At 41.8% G+C, this 25,765-nt stretch overlaps 1 protein-coding gene and 4 non-coding genes across 5 annotated transcripts; 1 reads left to right on the plus strand and 4 right to left on the minus strand.

Moving 5' to 3' along the window:
* The first annotated feature begins 1,696 nt into the window (after nucleotides 1-1,696).
* Nucleotides 1,697-12,398, plus strand: LOC139630943 (gamma-glutamyl hydrolase). Its single transcript, XM_071494808.1, has 9 exons — nucleotides 1,697-2,007; nucleotides 3,138-3,252; nucleotides 4,820-4,870; nucleotides 6,131-6,215; nucleotides 6,860-6,998; nucleotides 10,164-10,270; nucleotides 11,029-11,119; nucleotides 11,215-11,352; nucleotides 12,110-12,398. The coding sequence occupies exons 1-9, from the start codon at nucleotides 1,896-1,898 to the stop codon at nucleotides 12,229-12,231; spliced, it is 960 nt and encodes a 319-aa protein (XP_071350909.1). The 5' UTR covers nucleotides 1,697-1,895; the 3' UTR covers nucleotides 12,232-12,398.
* On the minus strand, nucleotides 4,359-4,415 carry LOC139631418 (U7 small nuclear RNA). Its single transcript, XR_011693384.1, has one exon. It is a non-coding gene; the product is annotated as a U7 small nuclear RNA (small nuclear RNA).
* LOC139631419 (U7 small nuclear RNA) lies at nucleotides 9,835-9,891 on the minus strand. Its single transcript, XR_011693385.1, has one exon. It is a non-coding gene; the product is annotated as a U7 small nuclear RNA (small nuclear RNA).
* Nucleotides 10,668-10,739, minus strand: trnat-ugu (transfer RNA threonine (anticodon UGU)). The gene has a single exon. It is a non-coding gene; the product is annotated as a tRNA-Thr (tRNA).
* Nucleotides 12,399-24,996: 12,598 nt separating the features above from the next.
* trnat-cgu (transfer RNA threonine (anticodon CGU)) lies at nucleotides 24,997-25,068 on the minus strand. Its single transcript has one exon. It is a non-coding gene; the product is annotated as a tRNA-Thr (tRNA).
* Between the last annotated feature and the right edge of the window lie 697 nt (nucleotides 25,069-25,765).

The following is a 25,765-nucleotide window of genomic DNA, read 5'->3' on the forward strand; positions in this document are numbered from 1 at the left end:
AGTTTGTTGATCCCTTAAATTTTCATCTGGTGGTTTAATTCGTCCAATACTTTGGTTTGTGGCTAAATACCTGCAGAGAAAATGCTTCTGACCTACATGTAAACCTGCATTGGGCATCAGAAACCTTCACTAAAGCCCATGTGGATGATTTTTTCTTTAGCAACATTCAACTTGGAGCACTTCAGTTGTTTTAAGCTGCATAGACTACCACAGGGCTGCAGCTCGCTCAGGCCGGTTCAGGGGCAGGTGAAATCCTCATCCTGGTTGGACAAGAACGAAACAAACAAACAAACAAAAAAACACAAAATATCATTATTATTATTAGAATACTGCACTGACATATGATTAAACCTCTGCATTAATTAATAACTTGAAACAGTCATATTAATGGAGGCCATTACAGCCTGATATCCAGCTTTACTGACATACATTCTTGTAGAACTTTTACAGCCCATGGATAATGAGGTGTTTTGACTGTGCCACAAACAAACACACACACACACACACACACACACACACACACACCCTGTTTGTAACAGGGAGGGCTGTTTGGTGGAGGAGTGTGACCTCTTGTGGTCAGACCTGAGAGGTGCAGTGCAATTCTTCCCTCTGCAATATCGTGTGACTTCAGTCAGAGCTACCTGCATTACAAACTGCTGACTTCATCAAATTAACACACACACACACACACACACACACACACACACACACTCTAAAACATCTTACTGCAGTGCTCATTCCAAACACACACATTTCCACCCACGGTCTCTCACATGCACACTTCTGTCCAGCTCTCTGTCCCATCGCTGTCCGATGACCTGATGTGACACAAAGGACAAATTAACAGTAAGAGGAAAATGTCGATGCTGTAGCACAGGAATGAAAACACACACACACACACACACACACACACACAAAAAGTGCTTTTTCTCTCACTCACAAACATGCACACAGTAAGTACCTGAGATGTTCTCATAGAACTGAAGGGGACGTGCAGGAATGTTTCTGAGATAAGAACAGACACTTTCTGATAACAAGTGATTATTATGAGACAAATGAAGCAAATGAGCAGAGCTTCTGATGACAAATGTGTGGCTCAGCAGAAACTCAGACGTTCACAGAACAGCAGCAGCAGATGTGCAGTGAAGGCAAAAACACACACGTCTTTTTTCTCCTGTGCAACTTTTCCCACATGTTAGGAGGGAAGATAGTTCAGGTCTGTCTCTCCTCACAGCTGCTGCAGCACAGTGGTGACATACAGAGACAGCAAACAAGCAGAACATGACCGTGGTGCCGATGGTTTAGAGCCTAACATCAGCTTTTTACTGCTGCTGGTTGTATTTAGGCTTTAAACATCATAAAGTGGAGTCATTAGAGAAGATGATCCTGCTGAACCAAACCTGTCAGGATCAGAAACTGATGGTTTTTTTGTGTAATAGTCCAAAAGACAATGGAGAAATCCTATTGGCTGTTTGTGGAGGGAACCAGGGTGATGCTGACTTCAGGGTTGGTCACAAAAATATTGTGGCACTCTGCTGGACCAGCTCTTATCATGTTTCTGTCCGCCTCCTGGCGTGGGCAGGGTCCGCCCACGCCAGGAGCTGGAATGTTCTACCTGAGCTGCACCTGAGAACAAGGAAGAGTCAGATTTGACTGGCGTGTGGAAAGGGGGAGGGGGCGGGAGACTTGTGTAGCTGACGTGTGGCTGTGGGGGGAAGATCCAGACGTGATTGACTTGATGATCTTGTACAGGAGCCTGGACGGAGGTAAAGGCACAGATCAGAGGAGGACTGCCCTCAGTCGCACAGCATCGCCGCCCGGAAGGCAGACGCTTCTCCCCCCTTCATCCCTGCATCTCCTGCGGCTTCCTGCTTTTATCCCGCCCGGTGCTGAGGATGCGTCGGCCGGCTGCAGCGGTGTTGGCGGCGCTGGCCGCCTGGCTCTGGTGCGGCCCGGCTCTGTGCGCCGCGGGAAGAAGCCAGCAGCTCAACCAGCGACCCGTCATCGGTGAGGTTCAGCCGCAGGAACGGCTGTTTGTCGGCTCTCTGTCCCCGCAGAGACCGGTGGACTATAATGGCTCTTATGTAATTCTCATCCAGAATGTTCGAGAAAAGGTGTGTGTGTGTGTGTGGGGGGGGGGGGGGGGGGGGGGGGGGGGGGGGACAGAGAGGGTATGTGTGTATGTACTATTATGTCATAATGAAAATACCACCAATCAATGCACGTTGTATAATCTGTCTCGTTGTGTTGTTTCTCCTATGTGCGTGTGCGTGTGCGTGTGTGTGTGAGAATCATGCGTGTGCCACAGATACATCGACACTTCGTTTAGACCAAAACCAGCGTTAATGACCATCTCCTCCATATGTTCTGCAGATATTCCTGGTTAATACAGACAATCAATAAAAACTACACTTCACATATTCTGGTTTGTATTTTCAAGGATGTGTTCCAGCACAAAGGAAACATTCAAGTATTTGTAAATGTCATTCAGTACGTGCTGTACGTAATCACTGGATGAATGGGTGAATGGGTGATGGACATATCCTGTATTTGTTTTCCATGATGTTGGTCTCTGTGGGATCACAGACAGGAGCATGTGGTACCTGCCACACCTGTCCCACCTCAGACTTCACTGACCCAGAGAAACGTCCTGTGCAGCCTCTCAGGCTGTGTTGACCATCTGAAGTGACTAATGATTTGTGGTGAAAAGTAAAGTAGGGAGCGTGCTGATGTCACCTTGTGTTGTGGTGTGTCACCTGATTCCGGTTCTGCCTGTTTTGTGGCAGCAACTAAAACAAGAAACTTTTGATCTGTTTGGTTTAGTTTCCAGTACGTTTGTTTTTTTTTCTTATGAAATACTGAATGTGCTGGATTGAAAAAAACTTGGTTTACTATGAGTTTACATCTCTGTATTGTGGTGCAGCTTTAAAGTTAAAGTACGTTGTAGTTATATTTTTAGAGATCTGTTTAAAACAGTCTGCAGCAGTGCAGATATTACATTAGAAAGCCTTTATTGTCATTGCAAACTCTGCATTCAACAGAATTAGGATATTAGGATATTTTCCCCTTTGAAACATCCGAGCATTTTCTTGTGCTAAAATCTTCCACATATTTGTGTATCTGTCTCTTCTCCTCAGGTATTCTGGCGCAGGAAAACCTTCCAGGAGACCAGTTTGCTCAGGGCTCCTCTTACATCGCCGCCTCCTATGTCAAATACCTGGAGGGAGCTGGTGCCAGGGTTGTACCCATCAGGTACTGTAGTCGCATTATTAGGTTAGTGACCTTTCAGTCCTGTTAGGTGCAGGAGCCAGACTGGACAACCTGTTACAGGGAGCCCAGGGACAAGAGTTTGCTTTCTGTTGACATGCCCGGCGCCTTTATGCCCATTAAGTACAGTCCACACAGACATTTGTTTGACTTCATTGTTTGCCCAGATACACAGTGAGGGCACTTATCAACGAGATAAAATGAACAGGGTTACGTACATGTATCATTTCCTGTGACTCCCTCTTGCTTATGTAGGACAAGAACTACAGAGAGGTAGATACACTGAAACATCTCAGCCACAGACAGCATCAAAAACAGGGCTGGATGTTATAAAAATCTTGAGGAGCTTAAGTTTACTGTCGAACTAACAAGTACATGTAACGTAGAGTTGTATTTAAAAGGTCCAAAGAAAATCTCAGCCAGAGGGTCCAGTTTTTCAGGCTGGTTTCTACATTCTGATGTAAAGCAGCACGTAGTTTTCCTCTTGTTCTCTTGTAAATGAAGCGTTTTCTTTGACAAAACATTTGAGGTACACCAAAAGAAACCACGTGGTTCTCAGCAAGAACAGAAAACTGTGAAGTGAGTTCTTGAGGAAGAAGAAGAAAAGCTTGTACATTAACTGTGAATAACTCTATAGAAACGCCTGTCAGACAAGTGGAATCCCTGATCGCTGGTTCATGAACGCAGCAGAGCATAAAGTGTCTCTCTACAGTAAAACTTTGAAAACCTGCCCAAAGGTGTGACTCATTCAGTCCGTTTCATTGTACGTCTGCTCAACGCTGGTGTTGGGTGTAAAAGATGACGCACAAGTCAATGTACAGACCGAAGGTGAAGAGGGGCTCAGCAGGGTGCAGCAGAATCAGGTGCAGCCTTCGGAGGAGACTACTGACTGTGCAGCGTTGTCCTCATGTCTTTGTCCATTTTGACTCTGCTGAGTGGAAACGTTGCTCTGTTGAAAGCTGCTGTTCCAGTGTTTTACCCTCTGAGATACACAGGATTCAACGTACAGAGTTTACTATATGCTTATAAATAATGACCCTGTGAATGTGGCGTTAACAGCAATCATCAGTCATTATCTTTCCACAGTTTCAGTGGGACTCCTTTTATAGGAGTCCTGCTAGAAAATTACCAAAAGAGCAAAATCATCCTGTCTGATGCTTCTGTGGAGCTGTGAGGTCAGTCTGACTCACAGCTGCTTCAGTCATGGTGCCAGGTGTGGTTTGATGTGGGTGGAGCCTGTACAAACGAGAGGGAGTCACTTTATCAGTATGTCACGGCAGTACGAGGTGATTATGTTGAGTTACACAATGACACAAATGTTTTAAATATATCTGATGTAATGATGAGACACTTTTCTGCCCCCCCTCCCCCGTCATAGTCATGGTCACGGTTGAAGCCTTGAGCCTGGACACAGACTCAACATCCTCTAAATGTCTCAGTGTCTCATTTCTCAGGCTAATTTGTCTGAGGTCACCACACAGAAACATCTGCTGCTTTAATCCAGAGTGATTCATCATGTATTTGATTGTTTTTTTTTTTGTTTGTTCACCAGAATCAATCTCACAGAAGAAGAATATGCTGAGATATTCTCCTCAATAAATGGGTGAGTTCAACAGTGCTGATACTGTATCTACTGCTTTACATGGAACCACAGGTTTTTATCGGTCAACATCTAAATGAAAAAAAATAGGCTCAGTGATAATTAAACATCACAATGGTTGTTGGTCAATTCAGCTATTTATTGCTCTATTACAGAAACAAACGGCAAATGCTAATTTAGAATCAGCACAATGTATCAGGTCACAAAGGTTTAGCATATACTAGCTACATACTGTGTTAATTGGTTACATATTAAAGACAATGGAAGTTATCTGACTGGATACACTGGTTATCAGGCTCAGAGGTCATACTGGTTAACTGGAAGTTCTCTGTGATCAATAAATAGGGACGCAGACATTTGTTCATGTCTGCTAGAAATTGTCTTCATCTACAACTGAACTGCAACAGCAAAAAATGTGTTGTAGGAAGTGTAAATGCTGGATCATGTTCAGAGTCAGCATTTGTTTCTGTTTTTTTATGCTGCATTTAGTAACAGCAGAATAACCAGGAAGTGCTCGGGGTGGATGGTGGGTGCACTGGGTACGTGATCATCATACCAGAGACTGAGGTTTACACCCAGATTCCTGTCAGGTTTAGGCAACACAAACACATTTTCTGTATTAAACCAGAACAGGATCAGGATCTAAGCTGCCAGTGCTTAGACAAAACCATAAAACAGTTTAATAATGATATAACTACTACTTTCAGTCTAAATGTATTTGTGAAGCTCCATCCAGTCTAAAGGTAGATGTCCATGTGTTTGTGATTATAAAGCAGGTCTAGGTTCTATATTAATACTGTGAAAGTATCAAAGCCTCAGTCCACAGAGAAATGCACACAGCCTGTATTCAGACACTGAGCCTTAAAACCAGCCGTCAGGACTTCTGGAACTTTGTGATGTCACAACAAAGGAGCTCCATGCTCCAAGCATGGCTGAGACATGGCTGTGACACCTGGACCCACCATCCAACCTTGCAGGATTTGGTGTTTATCTGAAATATGCTATATTTTGTTTGATCAGTAACACATAACACATTATGTTAATATAAAATCTGGTCTCATTACAATTAGTCTCACTTGATGGATATAAATGTATTTCCTGGCGTTGCTCTGTTAGTTGTGTAAAATATCAGATTATTTGTCATTATAAGTCATATTTACACATGTGAGCTGTCAGAAAGTGATATCATCTACTCAAGTTTTAATAGCTGCATTTCCCAGCATGCAGCTGACATGTCTGACACGGAGCGCACTCTCTCCTCAGGTTGTTGCTGCCGGGAGGAGATGTAGATCTTCAGACGTCACAGTACAGTCGAGCCGCCAAGATCTTTTACAACTTGGCTCTGAAGGTAATTGTGCAACCAGCTGCTAATATGAAGAGACACCTCAGAATTACACTGAAGGTCATTTTTTACTGCTACAACCTGATTTGTCTGGTTTTGTTTCCCTCTTATTAAAGGAGAGAATCACTTTTAACTAGTTTATGTTGCTGTCATACAACAGTCACACTTTTTGGTTTGCCCGTTCTGATGGATTTCAGTCTGACTTAGACAAATCAAGTGGGTTTTTGCCAAAGATAGTGTTTGTAAAACTAATGAAAAGACTTGATTTGTCAGCTCAGACAGCTGAAGCCTCGTGAACATCACCTGGACCTCTGAGTGGTTTTGGTTTCTGTAACATTTTCACTGCAGGTCTCAGCTGTTTTTAGAAAGCTGATGGATATTTTGGTAAAAGTACATTTTTTATTGAGGGGGTACATGTCACTCATGGGAACCCTTTATTTATGATTTTCATGTGCGACTGGCTGAACATTAGCTGACAGCTGATTCAGGCTCAGCTGCTACCTGATTAACTTTGAGCTGGAGTGTGACTATGCTGTCCATGAGAGTGGGACATACATACAGATGGACGAACAACCTGAGAACAATATACCTCTGGCATTCCACCTTCCTCATTGTTACCTTCCTCTTCCTCACCCTTTCATCCTGTGCAGGCCAACAACGCCGGGGACTACTTCCCTCTGTGGGGAACTTGCCAGGGCTTCCAGCAGCTGTCCGTCCTCACAGCCAACAAAAACCTGCTCACGCTCACTGACACCAAGGCCGTGGCTCTTCCTCTCACATTCACACCAGGTATCTTTTTATTTTCTGTCCTCTACTCTTCTCTCTTCTACTTCAGCAGCTCTTCTTTCCTCCGGCTCTCTGTGCCGCTCACTTTGTTACGTTGAGGAACTGGGGGATGAGGTGAAGTAACAAAAATAAAACGTTTCCCAGGAGGAAAGAAAGATCAGGAGGCAGAACAATGTGTAAGAAAACAACAACAAGGAATTTCATTATTGAACTAAATCAAAACACAAAAGCAACTAAAAGCGCTGGTTTCAAACCCAGGTTTTCACAACTTAACACTGAACAAAGGTCAAAGAGCAAAAGAAAACACAGGTAAGTCAGATATTGTAGCACCCTCCTTCCACAGTGAGGAGTAAAACAGCACACAGGTCTCACACTGTCAAACACCGGCCCACTGGCACTGACTGGGCCCCCCCACTCTCCACTCTTACACCACCTGCTAATTGCTGATTGGAAGCAGCTGCATGCAGTTAATCTACTCCACCTGGAGCAGGAGAGAGCGAGGAAGAGCTATAAAGAGACTAGGGCCGTAACACCCCCTCGCATAAAAAAAACCCCAGAAGTTCTTAAATATATATTTATATATTCATAAATATGACAAATCCACAACACTAAACCACAATATTCACTCACCATGCAGCTGTGGTGCAGCTGGAAGAGGAGGAACAAGAGGAGGACAATCAGCTGTCCATCCATGTGCACAATACTCAGCTGTGACGACTGTGGCGTGAAAGCAGCAAAACTAAAAACTTCCCATAAACATGTTGTTAACTCACCAGAGGAAACTGTGTGCATACGTTTTGCATAAATGTTAAAACATCTCAACAGCTCTGATTCATGGTGGCAGCTGCCTGTAAAACCCCAGATGACTGAGGTCATGCTGCAGTAAACCCTGGTGTTTATTTTACCAGTCTGACATGTAAAACAGTACAGAAGGCCACTAGGTCCTGCTGCTGTGTTTGCATGTTTAAATAATTAATGATGTTATAACTGCTTTAGATAAATTGCACACTGCACCTCTCTCCACCAGGAGACTGCAGGTGGAGAACATGTCTCATTAATCCAACACAGCCTCATCTGCATTACTGGTTTTCTGGTAGCAACACTAGAAATTACATTTATATGCAGGTAAATAGTTTTTCCAATTGTGGCGACACAGTCATGAAGTGCAGCATTTATTTATACCTAAGTCAGTTAGAGTGGTCCTGCCCTGATAAATGAAAGTTCACAGTGAGGTCAGAGGTCAGTCAACCATGGACCTGTATCATTGTGAAAGGATGATTAACAGGTTTGTAAAACACGGTAGGTTATTGTAATACATACATGACTTTTACTGGTATGCTGTCAGAGAAACACAACACAATGCAGCTGTGCTTATCTGCAATATCTGCAATATCATAGCAACATCAGTCATGGTGCTAAATGTGGAGTGATGTGGGCGGGTCCCAGGCGAACCCGATGAGAACTCACACTGTTAAGATTAAAGGTCCCATATTTTACTCTTCTGATATATTGGAGATATATTTGTGGTTTTAAGAACCAAAAACTATCTCAGTGTAGTTTTACATCTCCTCTCTCAGGCTGTTGTTCATAATAGTTTGTTCCTCATCAGACAAGAGCAAAAATACTCAATAAGAAACTTAATCATTCATGCATTTATTTGTAGTGTATCCTTACGTCACCCGGTTGAGGATCACTTTTGAAAGTGATTAAAAGCAAATTTATTTACAGTTAACACAGTTTTTTCTCAGTATTCATTAACAACTCCGCCTCTTTCACATGAACACGCTCATAGCTGGACAGGTGAACGCAGGTAAACTGAGCCAGCTGACAACCAGCTTCGTAGCACAGGTTATCAGGACGGTTAAACCAGATGACAGAGAGATATCCTGGGTATGTTGAACTTGTTTTATAGTTCAGGCCTCAGGTCTGAACAGGACCGTTAACCTTAGGAGTTAATTATATTTACTTTCTTCACATTCAGTAAAGGCAAAGAGTTAGAGAACACAGGCACCAATGGTGATTAAACCTGCAAGCGTTGGTTTACGAGACCAACACCTTAGCACTCGGCCACCACGCCCTGCTGAGTGGTTAATCAGACCTGGCATTGACATGCGTCTCAGGTGATCCAATCACAATCAACTCTGAGTACCTCAGTTCATACCTGGCACTAAAATGTGTGATCTCTGTGTGGATCTCACTTCCGGCTTTACATGAAAACAAACACGTGTCCTGAGGTAGCATGAACAGTCTGAGTAGCAGCACCTCATTCAAATGAAGGTGAATCAAGCCTTTTATCTGAAGCACACTGACAGCTTACACCTTGTTTGATCTCCATTATGCAACAAAAACTATTTAAAGGCATAGATGGGGATCAAACCCATGATCTTTGGTTTATAAGACCAATGCCTTGGCTACCACGCCTCCATGTGAGGGGTGGAAAGTGATGTCATGTGCAATCTACAGTACCTGAATACTGAGGGCACTTCCCACAGGATCCTTGACTTGTATGTCAGCTGGTAATATAGTGAGTTCTGATGTCATTTATATGTGGTGTTCAATCTCTCTTTTCTTGTAAATATTAAAAACTGAAACATTTATAAATCTACTCCATGTGGAAAACCAAGCTTGATTCATGTTGCAACAAATGGTTGTAACCACTGTGGGATTTGACAGGTGTGGTAACCCCAAGGTCCAGGGAAAACCAAATGGAATTTAGAATTAAATTTGTGGTTCTCATAGTCTGTCACTTTGCTTTGCATAATTTTCTTGTGTATTACGAATATAGTCTGGACAGTCCTCATTTTAGCGTAATAATAGACTTTTTCTTTGACAGTTGGAAGAGGGACTCTCTTTATAAGAATCCTACTAGAAAAACTTCTTAAAGAGCAAAACATCCTGATGCACCCATGTTTAAAAATGTGATCTGTATTCAACCCACAGCAGCGTCACTCACGGTGCTCAGTGTGGTGGGATGTGGGTGGATCCCATGTTAATGAGATTACACTCAATCAGTAGCATGAAAGAGGGATATTGAGTCAGGTCACTTACAGCTGTGCTTTTTTAGGTCACTTACAGCTTTGGTAAGAAAGTACACATCACAACATATTACATGAAGTATAATTAACTTTAAAATGAAATGCAACTTCCTTTCTTCTGTCCAACCTGCAGCGGCCCAGTCCAGCCGTCTGTTTCAGAGCTTTCCCAAGGATCTGCTGCAGTCTCTGGCCGAGGAGAACATCACCTCCAACTTCCACAGCTGGAGTCTGTCGATTCAGGTGTTTACTGCTCCTCTCTTGTGTTTCCCACTTCTTTTTCAGTTTGTTCTGTTGCATTTAAGTAAAAGCATCAGCACAGCATAGTGTTAAGTCTGGATGAAGCCTTCACTGCTGTGCATTATAGTAAAATATTTTCAGTTCATTGTGAACTTGTGACAGGACTAATTTGGCTGTGGCAGAGGACGTCAGTAGAGCAGGCGGTCCTTCACTGTGGCCAGGACGCATTTACATCATTCACACTGTTATAAGAGCATGGCCACATCTGTCTGAGTGATCAGATCTCAAATGCATCTGTGGTGTGTTCACCCAAGATGGATGATAAAACCAGGTCTGAACAGGTACATACTGATGCCTTAAACCTCCACATTTGCTACATAAGGTAAACAGATGCATTTAAAGGCATGGATGGGGATCGAACCCATGATCTTTGGTTTACAAGACCAACACCTTACCACTTGGCAACCACGCCTCTGTAGGAACACAGAGTTAAAGGGTTGATGTCCAAGTAGTAAGTTGTATCTGTCCGATATCTTAAATGATCAGAGCTTGTACAGTATATCTGTCTATTCAGTGTGGAACACTCACCTCGATTCTAGATGTTACCACATATGGTTCTTCAAAGTCGGATTTGACAGGTGGGGGAACCCTAAGGTTCAGTGTAGCAAACAAAGTTCGACATTCATGTATTTATTCTTTGTTCCATGTGAAAGGAGCAAAGCATGACAATTATATTAATATCAAACTTTACTTTACTACAGAACTACAGCCGAAACGCCAAACTGAAGAGGTTTTACAGGGTCCTGTCCACGAACAATGATGGAAAGAAGGAATTCATCTCGACAATGGAAGGTACCGCTCCATGTTGGAGACTGTGGAATGACATTGACCTTTTCAGTACATGTGGGAAGTTGTTGACTGCTGACAGTGTTTCTGGTTCTCTTCAGCCTACCGTTACCCGTTTTATGCTGTCCAGTGGCATCCAGAGAAAAGCCCCTTCGAGTGGATAGATAAGCCGGGTATGATTCACTCCACTTCTGCTGTCAGAGCCTCCTTCTACACTGCCAGCTTCTTTGTCTCTGAAGGTAACACATGGCACCTCTGTAGCTCTGTTACCTCTGGTACTTCTGTCTTATTACCTCTGTTTTTGCACGTTTTCTAGCAGAATATCTCCAAAGGTGAAGTCATTGATTATACTGACAATTGATTAGTTTGTCTCGAACCTTCTGATGCTAAATAACAACTATAACTCTTCTCCTCTGGATTCATTTGTTCAAGATAAATCCATCACTGAAATCAAACAGGAGTTTCTACTCCTCCTCCTTCATTTCAAACATTCTTCATGATGAGCATGTAAGCACTCAGTTGAGTGGTTCTTCTGGAGCTTTCAGTCACATCGCTTGATCTTCATTTGCAGATAGAGTTTGCCCACCTCTCAAGGAAATATTTTTTTAAATTTCAGTTGCCAGTTTCTGCTGAGCACTTTGAGGATTTTTCGTCCATGTCGTCTTAAAGTTGATTAAAGGAAGTGATTTGGCCATTTGATGAACCACTTTATTGTGACTTCATACCAAATTATAGTAGATGTGGTTTATTTGAACTAAAGCGCCATGATATTTGAATTAAAGAAATGAATTTAAATGACACCTGCAAAATTCAACTCTGAGAGAGTAATCCTGTAAATGTTGACGGCATTTCATCCATAGGACCCATTAGAGCAATAAGATGAAATTACTCCCAGACAAGAAGGAAAGAACGTCTCCCACGGTGTATGGCCAAAGGTTAAGCACTACCTTCTGCTTTTTTCTCTTGTTCACTCTCTTCCTGACTTTCTGTCTTCAGCCATGAAGAACCACCACCATTTCTCCAGTCCTGCGGAGGAAGAGAACGTTCTCATCTACAACTTCTGTCCTGTCTACGGAGGCAGCCACGCCGTCTTTGTTCAGAACTACTATTTCAATTGATGGACAGTGCTGAACAGGAAACAGATACACAAAATACTGCTGAATCTCCAGCTGCAGCTGCAGCTTGTGTCTAAGATCCCTGCAAAAGCTTCACCACTTGCACTAGAATGTATTTTGCCATGTGTTTAAAATGCATTAAATGATATATTTGCTTGTGTTTGCCACAATCTGTCTCGTAACACTCAGTGACAGTGAGTGTTTGCACACACCCTCTCTGGGGTCAGTATTTCACAAATCAGTGCCGTTTCAATTTTATCCATGTCGACATGTTTTGAGATGTCAGTCAGAAAACTGGATATTGTGGAAGAAGGTTTAATGTAGTCACCTCTGATTAGTTGGCATCAGCACCATTGCCCCCATTTGTCCTGAGTGAATCAGTATAGATTAGAATTTAAAGATGGCATGTTGTGAGTTTTCCATGTCTTTTTTGATTATGAAAGGTTCTGTATTAATACTGTTTAAGTATTGAAGTGTGGACAAAATGCACACAGTTCATATTTTAAAAACTGTGTCTTAAAAGGAGCCATCAGGACTTTCTGATGTCACAACTAAACAGTCATCACCCTCGGAATCTGCTATATTTTTATTGGATCACTCAGAAAACAGTCACTGAGATGGTTTTTGGTTCTTAAAAGCACAAATATATCTTCTGAAGGAGATCAACACTTCAGATAAAACACAGAAGTGTAAAATATGGGACCTTTAAAACTTTGGACAAATGAGCCAACTGGTGCTGATGTTGCCTGTCTCCTAAACTGAAAACTTTTCCAGCCTGTGGCATTGCACTGAAAGTCTGTGTAAGTACACAAAAGCACAGAATTTCATAAGATTGCACGTTGCCCTTTGCTTCACTGGGAGGGATTTTTAGCCTCTTTCAGCTCCTAACAGTCCAGAGGTAGAGAAAAACTAGGAGCCTGTGTGGCGTCAGTGCAGCCAAAGCCTGGTGGAAAAGACACTGAAGCCTCAGGCTTAACGCGGGTCACCGGTAAACACTGACTCACCTCATTTCCCTTGCTTTTAATCACCAGTGAGAGATGATTGAAGTTCAGTTAGATTATAGCAAACTACTGTGTCATTATCAGTGTGAAGAAATGAAATTTCTGTAGGAATGATCACACCCTTTGCTCCCTGTATTCTTTTTTTTTTTACATATTTATCTGCACAATATCCTCATCCCTTAATGTCTGTGAGATACACAAGCTGTGTCTCAGTTCAGGGGCCACAACCTTCACAGACCGACTGCGTCACAGTGGCGCGACAAGACTGTCCCATTTCAAAGGCTCTTTCACCTGCGTCTGAGAAAAGCATCCTACTTTTCCTGGGAGGAACCAGTGGGTGGATCCCTCGTGACCAACCTATCCCAAGATTCATTGCGCACCTTTAATGAAAGTAAACCACACTGATATGGCCCCTTAACTGGGACACAACTGCAGTGTTTCATGCCTGAACATGTAACTAACAATTTTCAAGAACCACCATCTTGTTTTGAATTATCATCCTTGTTTCAGAAATTGGTGTCAATAACTCACAAAACTCTACAGATGAGTCTGGAGAAACTCTTTGTCTTTACACAACTGTATTCTTGTACGTCTCTGTGGACATTTAAAAACATTTTTATTCCTCAACAGCAAATGGAGTATTTTGTATAACGTGCTGTCAGAGGATAAAGCATCTTTAAACAGGATTTGAGGAATTAGAGTCTTCACACTGACAGATTTATTTTTTTAATTTTACATTGTAATAGACTTCAGCAGGCTAATGACGCCCACTTTGTGTAAAGGAGGATGAAAACCTGAAAACACTGTAGGAACAAGGTTTTCTCACGACAGCGACAAAGTTCATGTAGAAAAAGCATCAGTTCATGAATGTCTGAAAAATGAAACCTTGAATGTTTAATGATGTGGTTTGGCATCAAAAGTGATATTTACCAGCCACCGTCCTCATTATTACAGTTAATACCAAACCGATAAGGCGCATCCTTTATAGCTTTTTGTTTGTGTATGTTTTGCTTCACATTTGTTTCCTGCTGCAAGACGAAGTTCAGAAAGTCCTTTTGTGAGAAATGCTGCCAAAGTCAATATAAATAAAGGAAAAAATCTAAATCCACTGTTTCCATTTTTTGTTTTCAATAAAATCAAATAATGAACCTGCAAACTAAACACTTCTTAAATCCTACTTTGCTTCTCTAAAAAACATCAAATCATATGACACCTGGTCGCTCTCTCTAAAACACACACCTCCAGTGCTGATTCCTCTTGTGTCCACTCTTCTGTCCTTCTTTACAATAACACATCCTTGGTGCTTCATCCTTTTTTTCATTTTTCTTTTATATAAAATTATATAAAATTAATTTGTAGGTTTGACTGGAGCAGGTTGGTGGGGAGGGTGGAGGGCCCCCACCTGGGCCTGATGGGACCTACCTCCATCCGCCTAAGGAGGTGGAGAGAGGGGAATAACCCTTCCTCAGCAGACGGATGCCGGGTTCACATCTCAGCAGGTTTAATTAATTTGTGTAATTTTTCTGATTGGATGGACTTAAATGAACTTTTAACCATTAGAACTTAAGAAATTAACCTAAAACCCCTGAACGCAGTGGTTTAAAAGCATACATTGACTTGACTTTGACTTGACTTTGACTTGACTTTGACTTTGACTTTGACTTTGACTTGATACATACTGTGTATCTAAGATTAATTATGAATTACTAGATAATTGATAATTGATAAAAGCACAAAATTAAGTTTTGCAGAAACAGAACATTTTGTGTTCATGCACGACCTCACTGGTCTTAGTAAGAAGATGGTTGTGAGGATTTTCATGGCCCAGTTGTGTACTGTTGCAATATCATTGTGTGGATTTATCAAACATGTACAACATCTCCACTAGATGGCGACATGGTACCACTGAATGTGGACTGACAGTCAGGAGCAAAGATAATGGAGTCGACTGTCAGTGTTTGGTGACTTGATATTCAGGGTTTGAACAAATAGTCCTACAACATGAAAGTTATATTTCCCTACTTTAGATCTTTAGTATTGTAAGACTTATGAGTGTGTCCTAAAAACTATAGTTCACTGTCTGTGTCTAGGATTGATGTGAAAACACTGATTCATTATATGACTTAGCTGACTCTAATTCATTGTTTAGGAGTGATGTGTGCGTTTGTGTGGGTTTGTATACATTTGTTCCAGGGTTCCACAGATAATTCACTAGTTAACCTGTTAATCAGCATCAATAGATCTTTAAGACACCGTGTCTCCTGAAAAAGCACAAGATTTTCCACCACTGTACTAATGCAGAAGAGGAAGAATGGACAGGAGCTAGTTCATGACATAATGATGGAAAATAGACTCATGACGATTCATAATGAAACAACCTCATTCACCAATTTAACTTTCTTTGGTTTTAAATTACTCTAATTTTCCTCTATTATTGAGTATCCTCCAGTGTGATTATATGTTCTTTTCTTTATGCTCAGGCTTTAATTCCAAGCTCTTTCAATCAGGGGCTTTTTCTGTAACATAGAGAAGAATAATGCTAAGATGCTAATAGCACATTCAAACATGCATTTACAAAAGCTTTGTCCATCTGTCACTTATCAGATTTTCCATACACTGGTCACATGTTCCCTAAGTTCACTCTGAATCATTTGATAAGTCTTGGAAAAGGACCTTGGTGTTCACCAGATAACCAGACCTGCAGCAAAGTCTTCAGGTCAGACTAATCACATGAAACACAAAATAACATCATCAAACAACTGCTGCAACAGCAGATTCATGTCCTGAGGTTTGTCAGAAGATCCAAAAACAACTTGACTCTTATTTTGATTGAATGTGGTCGCATCCATTGATCACAACACTCTTCTTCTTTTCTTGGACAGTAATGGATACAAAATGATATATTCTCGGTGTCAGTGTCTTGTCTGGTCAAAAGGCTAAATTGCTAAGTATCATGTTGTGCGCTGCTCGCCTTTCATTCTTATCCACCAAGGTTATCAGTGTGGTATGATAAATTATTTTCAGTTCTCCCTTATGAAAGGTTATCAAGTGTACTACAAGGAACCTTAGATGAATTTGTAGGAGTGGTTCTCTCCTCTCTCAGCACGTATTCAGGTTGTGAGTGGCCAGCAATAACTAGTACTGGAGAATGATCTTAATTTGTACGTTAGTTACTATCTGTTGTTGTACTCTCCCAATTTCTTGTTTTTTTTTCTCTCCAGATTATGTTGTTTCAAAATCCAGGGAAAAAAAAGCAGGGGGCGGGGGTAAAGAACAAATTCTACAATTCTATGAAAACTGGACACCACTGGTCGAGGCAGAGTGAGTGACACACTCAACAGCTGCTAAATGAAATTTATGGTGAGATTGTTTTGTACCATAGTGCTTTTATAGCTTTAATCTCAGGAGTTCATGCTGCTGAAACATTTGATTCCATGGTCAGTTGTGCAGTTTCCTTTGCAAGCAAAAGAAACATGTTTTTTTCACTCAGACATTGAATAAAATATTAGTTCAGGCATAAACTTTGGTCAACAGTGTTCTATACATTATACATAGAAGCCTCAGCCACTGATCCTTGCACACACTATGATGATGGCCCCGTCCCCAGACAGACTTTTCGTGGCTTTGTTGGGCTGTTGTGGATAATTTTCTTTTATCTAATGCACTGAAGCTTCAAGAAGAAAAATAAAAAGCAGAGTGGAGAGAAGAGGACAGGAGAGAATACAACAGAGGAAGCAAGGACAGGGTGACGCAAGGGAGGAGGGGAAGGAGAGGGAGGGAGGAGTGGAAATAGCTGTCAGGGAGAAGTTGGAGTGAAAAGCTGGAAGAGAATGAACGAAGCCGGAGGGAATCAGGCGCCCAGCCAGCTCGCCGTTTGATGGGCCGTACAGGCCCGATGTGTGTCTGCCCATGTGGAGGTTAATGGGGCCAAGCTGAGTTACAAGTGGGGCCCTCAGGCCTGTGTGAGCAATGATCCCGAGGCCCCACATGGACCCCTTGTTTGTGTTCATTTACAGTGTGTGGGCTAATTGATTGTGGGAGGACAGACTGTATCAGGGTCAAAACTGCCCCCAGTGGATATCTCTTGTTACCTGGGGTAAATATAATACATGGTGCATTGATACTAATGTTGAATACTAAGCCAACTGCTTATTAAAATATTTATTGTAATAAGCTGTTTTGGGACTTTCCCTTCATTTCTCCTAAATGCACATTTTGCACAAGGTTGAATACAAAAGATAAATTACCTCAGCTGTAGTTATCTGATTTTCTTTTCTCTTATTTTATCATTTTCTAGAGATTCTGATTAAAAAAATGAAACTATAAGAATTAATAAAAGATAATAAAAAATAGATGATTCCAAATAACAAGTAAGAGAGAGTGACATTTTAAAATGAAAAAAAGAGGAGTATTTGAATTAAACTTCAATGAAGTTCATACATGACAAAATATTCAATGTCTGTTTGCCGGTGACTCTGAGTGCAATTTGAGGCTGAGCTCTGTGGCACCTCGCCTTGCTATTGTATCTATTAAACACGATTTTCACACAAATGTAAATGTAGTATGGTACTTGATGAATGATGCTCAGTGTTTTTAATTAAATAGTGGATCAGAGTAAGAACTGCAGCCATTTTCATATTTGTTCCCAGAGACTCATTAATTACACAGAGTTTCCTCTCATCAATTCATGAAATAACTCAATTTCCTCTTCATTATTGAGGCACAAGGACACACAGGATCCAATCAGAATATATGCAGTTTATTAAATGACTGAGTGTTGTGGCTTGTGATGATACTATAAGCGGGGTAATCTTCATCAGACATGCTTTATGAGTAACTATGGAGCGTCACTCAGCCCGAACCTCACCTCCTGAATCCACAGCACACAAACACGCTCATCGTATCTCCCATCAGCCATCCTCATACACAAAAACACACACACACACACTACCACACACACAGAGTAATTCCTATCATCATCATCATCATCATCATCATCATTGTGATCATCATCTTCCTGGCAGCATTTCAACAGCAACATTCATCTTCACACCTCATTAACCAAGAGACAAGGATGTCAGGATCATCTGAATGCACACAGGAATCGTGCATGTACACACGTGCACGCTCGGTAATGTATCACACAAAATGCATGAAGTATACAAGCAAGCTTTCATGCTAAATCACATATGCACAAACACACACTTTTATGCACAAGCAGACGTACACAGTCCGCCTCCTGCACACAGACACCTGCAGCGTACAGAGCAGTGTTGATCCAGAATGTGTCTCCCCACCCCATCATTATCTAGGTAACATGTCATCACTGCAAATTAGCCTGTATTATACACCATCCACATCATTATACGTCATGGTGTCTATGCCTTGAAATGATTGGAATAAAGTGGACTTGTAGTGGATTGTCAGTGATGGTGCTGCAGCTGCATTCACACACCAAACTTCTTGGAGGGAAAGGTAATTCTTCTTCAGCATATCTCAGATATTTCTTAATAGGTTGGTACTAGAAAGGCAGGTATGTCATAACTGCAGCTCATGTCTATGCTGGAAAACCTTGGACATTTGTTTCCATTCTCTCTCTGTGCATGGTGGCAGCCACAGGTGATGTGCTCAGCTTTGTTCAGGTGCAGACAGACATCAGAAGAAGGTGTCAGGACTCGGACTGTGAAGAGCAGGGGAGGGATTCCTGAGCTGTTTTTCTGGGGATGCCTCACATGTGAAGAACAAGTATACCACACGACTACAAACTGAAAAACTCCTGATGTTTATTTACATAGTGAAAATTGAATTTTTCTTTTTTTAAAAAAAGCAGAAAACGTAGGGCGTAAACAAACAGGATGGAAGAAATTTAATCAAGAGGCTAAGGTCAAGCAGTTCTTCTAGTTTGGCTGTGAAGAAGTCATCTTTTGAGTGTTGAGTTGTAATTTTTCTAAAATAGATTTCAGATTTTTTAAATAGACTTCAAGTCAGACAGTTATGGCTTTTACTCCCATCTTCTTCTGACATAAATCTTTTGAATTCCAAACCTTTACTTCACACAGATTTATGCACGCCCCCGCTGTTTGTCCTTGGCCTATTCTTCAATTCACTCAATATTTTCAGAAGTTTTTGGTTTAAGTCCAAAAAGCAGGAGTGCATCGATGGGCCTTAACAAGGTGTCAGACCCTGAACAATCAGAAAGGAGCTGCAGCAAAAGGTTGTGAAATGCTGCTTGACTGTATAGAGATGACAAATCGGGGAGTGAAGCTAAAGGCCTCCAGATATTCTTCAATTAACTTTATTTTTTTAGACGTTTTTGGTTCAAGTTCAAAAAGCAGCAGTGCATCAACTTCATCAAACCCCGAACAACAAGCAAGCAGCTGCAGTGATTCCTACTGAGTCTACCTCACCAAGTGCCCTGATTTATGTAGCCCTCATTAATTATTCAGATAGGTGGCGAGGGACCAATAACGCTTAATTTAAAAGCTGAACAAGATGATGGCTAAGAAGCAACTCAGTGCTCAACGTCAACAAACTCAGTAAAGAGTTTCTGTTGAACCTGGAGGAAGAGATGTATGCATCCAGCACTGTGCAGTCATAGAGTTCACTGACTTCTCCAAGAGGTGGTCAGTAAAGAGGCAGAGCTTCCCTCCATATATTCAGCTTTGACCAGTGAGATAAACAACATGGTTACAGGTCGGATTCAAATCACTTTAAACGTTTCACCAAAGGTTTTGTTCTTGCAAATGGATTTGGTCCTAATAAGTATATAAATACAGGAACAAAACATATATATACACACCCAGACACACTGTGCTGTCTCTCTCACACACACACACACATACACACACACACAGAAATACCTATAAACACCAGGGATCCCGCTCACCCAGGCTCTAAGTCTGGATGAGACAAGACAGTTTGGGAGGTAATTGCAGCTCGTCTTGCCTGTGAAGAGAAGTGAAACATAGGCTGAGTGAGGTAAGTGTGTGTGTGTGTGTGTGTGTGTGTGTGTGTGTGTCTGTGTTGTGGGGTAGTCTGAAAGAGAAAAGCCAGGCAGTAAGTCAGTTTAATCTATGAACCAATCTGACACCTGGAGGTAAAATACACCAACTGGAAAGAAAACCAGAGCAGGGAAGAGGGACTGAAAACATGGAAGGAGTGAGGAAGGTGAGGAGGGTGAGGGGAAAGGGACAGGAAACATTAACCCATTAAGACCTGAGTCTCCCTCTAAAACCTCAGCATTGTACGAAAACAAGCTCCTAAAACTGAGGCTTTTCTGAAAAACTTCTTGTTCACTAAAACCTTTATTAATCAGCTGCTGAGGCAGATAGAAACATGAAATACAAACATCTGAGAACTTAAACGTTTGGCTTTTCTTGTGAGTCACTGGCTTTGCTCTGTAAATTGTATATGGCTGGAAAAAGAAGCACATTTGTCAACATTCTCAGTTCAGTTCAACTTTTATCCAATATTTAAAATTATAGATTTTAAATATGTTGATGAACATAAGGGTGCAGACAATGATTTACAATAAAAGCCAAAGGTTTAAACCCCTCAGCAGGAATTGTCAAAGTACCTGAAAGTAAAAAAAAAACAAAACAAAAAACTTGTTGGTGAGCAACGTTGCACCTGAGCGACAATGATTTGATCACACCCATTCAATATTTCCCAGTCATGGGAAGTTTAATTTGAAAAACTACAGGAATAAACATCCCCAAAAAGATATTTGGAGAATGGTTGCAATGCAAGCATCACAGGGGTTGATGGTTCGGACTGAATTTTCAATTTTCTTTCAAGTGTCTGGTTGCTTTATGTACAAAAACATCACCACAGCAGTGAAAAAAATGCACAATTTGCAGGTTTATAATGTTGACACTGCAGAGCACCTCTGGGAAGAACAGGCTGCCCCATAAACTGCTGTTCTCAGTGTGAGTAAGAAGTTTGGTTATAAAACAGTTTGGCTGTTTGCAGTTTGCTCATGTAACAGTGAGGTGAAGAAATCTGAGGTGCTGTTACAACAACCGCCGACAGTGAGACGCACTGAAGTGGAGGCATGATTCTGGGCTTACTTGAAGACAGAAAAAAGAAAAGGAGGCAGCTTTACAGTTAGTGAGACAGAATACAGAGAGCAGAGATTTAGAAGGCTTAAGAGTTATAGAAAACAGAGACAGGAGAGGTGAAGCGAGGAGAAGAGATGAGCAGCAGGTAAGTGGGGGGTTACAGATTGTGGGAGTCTGGTTTATTTGGTGGAGGAAAAAGGCCCCTCTGATTAAAGTCAAATGTTTCACCTTGTTAGCGTCCAAATGGTGCTTTTATATAATACAAGACATTTGATGAGTGAAATAATCAGTCAACACCATGACTGAGTGTTTCCACCTTGACCTGCAGTGAACCAATGTCTGCATAAAAAGGGGGCAGGGGGGCACAGCCACTAACACTGTGTCAGCCACTGCCAGTTACAAGCAAATAAAACTAACTAAGTACACTAACGGTTCTGATCCATCTGCTAGTCTCTGATTCTGGTCTGAACAGACTCCTCATCTGAGTCGCTGTTTACTCCTCAAACCATCTTCATACATACGAATCATCATGAGCTTCCAGATATAATTTTCCAACAAAAGCCCCCACCTGGATGCTAGCCGGCAATGCTGCGGTTAAGGGTCAGTGATAAGGCCATAAAAGTTTTCAAACCAACGCAGGAAGCTAAATTAAAAAGACATTTTCATCTCTGTCACCTCAGAAAACTGGAAAAAAGGTGAAATAAAATTATGAAAAAATGTTTTAACAGCAAATGGACCATAAATGAACAGAAAGATGGAAAATGTAAAGGAGAAAGAAACTGAGGGTGAGATAAAAATAGAGCTACAGAGGGGGAGGGAGAGAGGAGAGGGATTATTGGTAATTGAAAGATAAAATGGTAATCATCCAGAAGGGGTCAAAGATTAGAGCTCTCCTTTTTCATTTAGGTAGCAGGCACATGGGAGCGATGGAGATGGGGAGAAAGAGAAAGAAAAGTGGAGCTAAGTGGTGGGAAGGACTGGGAGAAATTGAGCAAGAGAACAAAGAGGAAAGAGAAAAGTGCGAGAGACAACTGGAGAGCGAGAGAGAAAAGAGTGATCTGCTCAAATTTCACTTTTCTACCACTCATCCTTCTTCATAATAGAACTGTCAAATCATTGCGGAGCTGCTCTCCTGCCTCTCGTTCTCTCTCTCTCTTCTACTCTCCATCCATTTATCCCTCCTTTTTCTACTTCTCTTTCTCACTTTCCACTCTCTCTTACTTTAGTCACAAGTCCTCTCTGTTTGTTAATGCATTTTGTGCGTCTCTTAGCCCACCTGACTCTGACTCATTTGACATTGACCATATATCAATTTAATTACAGGAAATACTGCTAAAAGTTTTTTTTTTTGCTTTCTTTTGTGCCTTTTTTACCTCTCTCTCAACACTTCCTGTTAGTTTCTCCACCTCTCCCAATATCACTCCACAGCTGAGTCCCAGTGGTCTACGAAGGTGCGTCCCATCGCAGCTGTCAGAGACTGCAATGGCTGAACTGAAATGAGAAGGTCTGGGCTGTGGGGGAGTTTCACCTTGTGTCACCAGCTGTGCTCGCCCTTACTGAAGTGTTGCATCTCCTGATGCCTAGCAACCTTGACAACTTGAGACTGAGGTCCTTAGTTTTAGCAGTTGCACCATTAGCTGTTGAACTGAGCGGAAACCCAGAACTTATATTTAAAAGTGTGATCCTCAGGCTCTCTGTTGTGGTTGATTGCTGTATATTTTCATGGTGTGCAATGAATCCTGGGATAGGTTGAAGGATTCACCCATTGTATCCTTCTGATGCCCAGGAAATGAGGGATGCATTTGAAGGACCCTTCGTAACAGGACAGTCTAGTTGCACCACTGCAACGCAATTGGTCTTCAAAGGATGCAGTCCCTGAGTTGGGACACAGCTCATGACCACTCTTCTTCTCATCCTGTTTTGACTTCCATGTGTTAGTAACCCTCCATCTTCCTCCTCACCGGTGTATTTTTCCCTTTCACAGTGTAATCCCTTTAAATGAGCTCTCGTTTCAGGGTGTGTACAGATACAACTCTGCACTTTAACAATGCCTGAGTTCTGAATATTTGACAACGGTTACGTTCGATGCATACTGGTACAATGGTACGTTGGCAGGCCAGGATCACAGCCAGGTTAGGTTCTTGGTTAGGTTTAGGCACAAGAACTACATGGTTAGGGTCAGAAAATATGGTGGTTTGAATGAAAACAACTTCTTCCTCAAGGCAAGAGGACCTTTGTTGTCGTAGTTACAATAATAAGTGTGAGGTTAAGGTCGTGGGTCACTGACTGTCAGTTTCCCACGGGCGTCACACGTCAATCCTCCTCTGAATACACGTCTCATGAATTTCCATCTTGCCATCTTTTTTTAAAACCAGATTACTCACACTTTTCTGTACCTAACTCATGTACTGTCACTGTGCCCAGACTCTCAACAAATTGATGACAAATTAAGATGCTTACTACAAACCCTTTGTAAAGACTTAATTCAACTATTTACCCTGTAGCCGAGCCCATGATAGCTCCTGTCCAGAACGCAGACCCAATAATAACAAGCTCTCTGTCCAGTGTCATTTGGAGGGTTTAACCTACTCAGATGATGAGAGGAGGAGGAGTGAGATCCTCCTGCCACAGCTCCCTCCTCCTGCTTTTCAATTCCTCTCTCTGTGGGTTTGCACGGCAAAAACATTATGAGGAATATTCTCTCTGTAGCTAGCTCTCTCCAATAAGCCTCGCTGCAGGTTCACTCAGGGAGAACGATCTCTCTTTCTCTCTCTCTCTCTCCATTTGTCTTCACTGTGGGCTGACAAAAGAAAAATGCCACAGAGGAATGTTCTCAGTTTTTCTCCTCTTGCCTCGCTGTCTCGTCCTGTCCTTCTTCCTGCTCTTTACACACCATGTCTCTACAAGAATCCTTTAGATTAAGACTGTTTGTTTGAATACTTTAAACTTTGCAAGGTGGCAATAACCATGAAGGTTCAAAGATAAAAATGCAAAAACTTCAAAATGTTGAAATGCAAGTCAAAAGTGAAAAAGAATTGACATGACTCAAACTGGAAGGAGGAAATGAGTTTCTCCTGCATGTTCACAGTTTCTGGGTGAACAGGAAAATGCACCGATGCTTCATGGTAAACAAGTTTCCTGCTGCCTCGCCGGGTGACATCACGTCCAGGCAGAAGCTCATAAAGTTGAACCAGATTCAACTTGTTTCTGCATGACACAGTTTTGGAGGAGCCTCCTGTGGTGCCACCCCCACGCTGCATGAAGACACTTTTTACCCCCCAAATATGTGAATGTTGAAGGTTTTTTTTGTTTTGTTCTTTTTTTCAGAAGATATGTTTTCCACATGTTCCAAATAAAAAAGAGCCAAACAATATTAGTGACAGTGAGTGACAGTGTAACACAAAAGCATGTCAACAGCTCAACGCATGTGTGTTTTTTAAAAACAATAAAACCTAAACAGAATAATAAAAATTCAGATGCTGTCATATTACAATTACAATGTTATAAGCAAAGCACAAAAGAGAATAAGTTCATTGTTAAACACTCTCATCAGTGCTTCAGCAAACATTCCAGTTTCATCTCAATGTAAACACAACCTTTAACCCAGTGCGAGGATCTGAAGCATCCAGAGAAGACCTTAAACCCAGTGAGGTCATCTGATCATATTTCCCGTCTTCTCCTTCATTATTTAAGGGAAGTAGATTTCAAGGCATGGATGGGGATTGAACCCATGATCTTTGGTTTACGAGACCAACGCCTTACCACTTGGCCACCACGCCTGTATGAGAAGAACCGATCAACGAGAAACCATTTGCAGTCTGAATCTGAAGGCGGTTTCCCACAGGATCTTCAACTTCAGTGGCTCCAGATCTGAATCCAGTAGAACACCCTGGGGATGTGGTAGAACAGGAGATTGGCAGCTGACAAATCTGTAAAAATGATGTGATGCAATCATGTCAACATGGAGCAGAGCCTCAAAGAACTGAGTATTATAATATTTACATGTTATTCTTTTATTTTGTTTTTCTCCTCCATCCTCTGCAGTGATCTGTTTGAGTACTTTTCATCTACCTTCATACAGATGCAGGTTTGCATAGAGTAAATTTACTCAGGCTACATCGTTCTACATCAGCCAAGTACAACAGACCACACCTGAAAACAGGCGTGGGAGGGGGAGATGGTGAAGCACTTCCTTTCTCACCATTTTCTTTCACAGTTGGATTGCTCAGAAGAATGTGCCAGAGGAAGGCTCTTTGTTTTTGTGCATGTGTGGTACCTCGTTGTGTGTGATATCATATGTCATAGCTGTGCGGAATCAAAAGTTGCTGTCTGCACACTCAGCAGGTACACGCGTGTGCGTTCCCACCCTGCCGTTTAAATGCCATCCCAGAGAGAGGATGAGAATTGGAACCAGGTTGCTCATTTATTTCAGAGGATTGGGATTGTGGGTAAGAAAAAAAGAGAGGAGGAAGCAGG

This window comes from Trachinotus anak, unplaced genomic scaffold (genome assembly GCF_046630095.1).
Source record: "Trachinotus anak isolate AG129_WGS33_773 ecotype Australia unplaced genomic scaffold, CSIRO_AGI_Tana_v1 ptg000013l, whole genome shotgun sequence".
NCBI classification, from domain to species: domain Eukaryota; kingdom Metazoa; phylum Chordata; class Actinopteri; order Carangiformes; family Carangidae; genus Trachinotus; species Trachinotus anak.

What these genes read in the sequence shown, in the direction of transcription:
- LOC139630943 (XM_071494808.1), top strand. Translation starts at nt 1,896, where the DNA reads ATGCGTCGGCCGGCTGCAGCGGTGTTGGCGGCGCTGGCCGCCTGGCTC. An exon ending in GCTGGAGTCTGTCGATTCAG is followed by an intron (nt 10,271 to 11,028) that starts GTGTTTACTGCT and finishes ACTTTACTACAG; the next exon opens with AACTACAGCCGAAACGCCAA. An exon ending in CAGCTTCTTTGTCTCTGAAG is followed by an intron (nt 11,353 to 12,109) that starts GTAACACATGGC and finishes TTCTGTCTTCAG; the next exon opens with CCATGAAGAACCACCACCAT.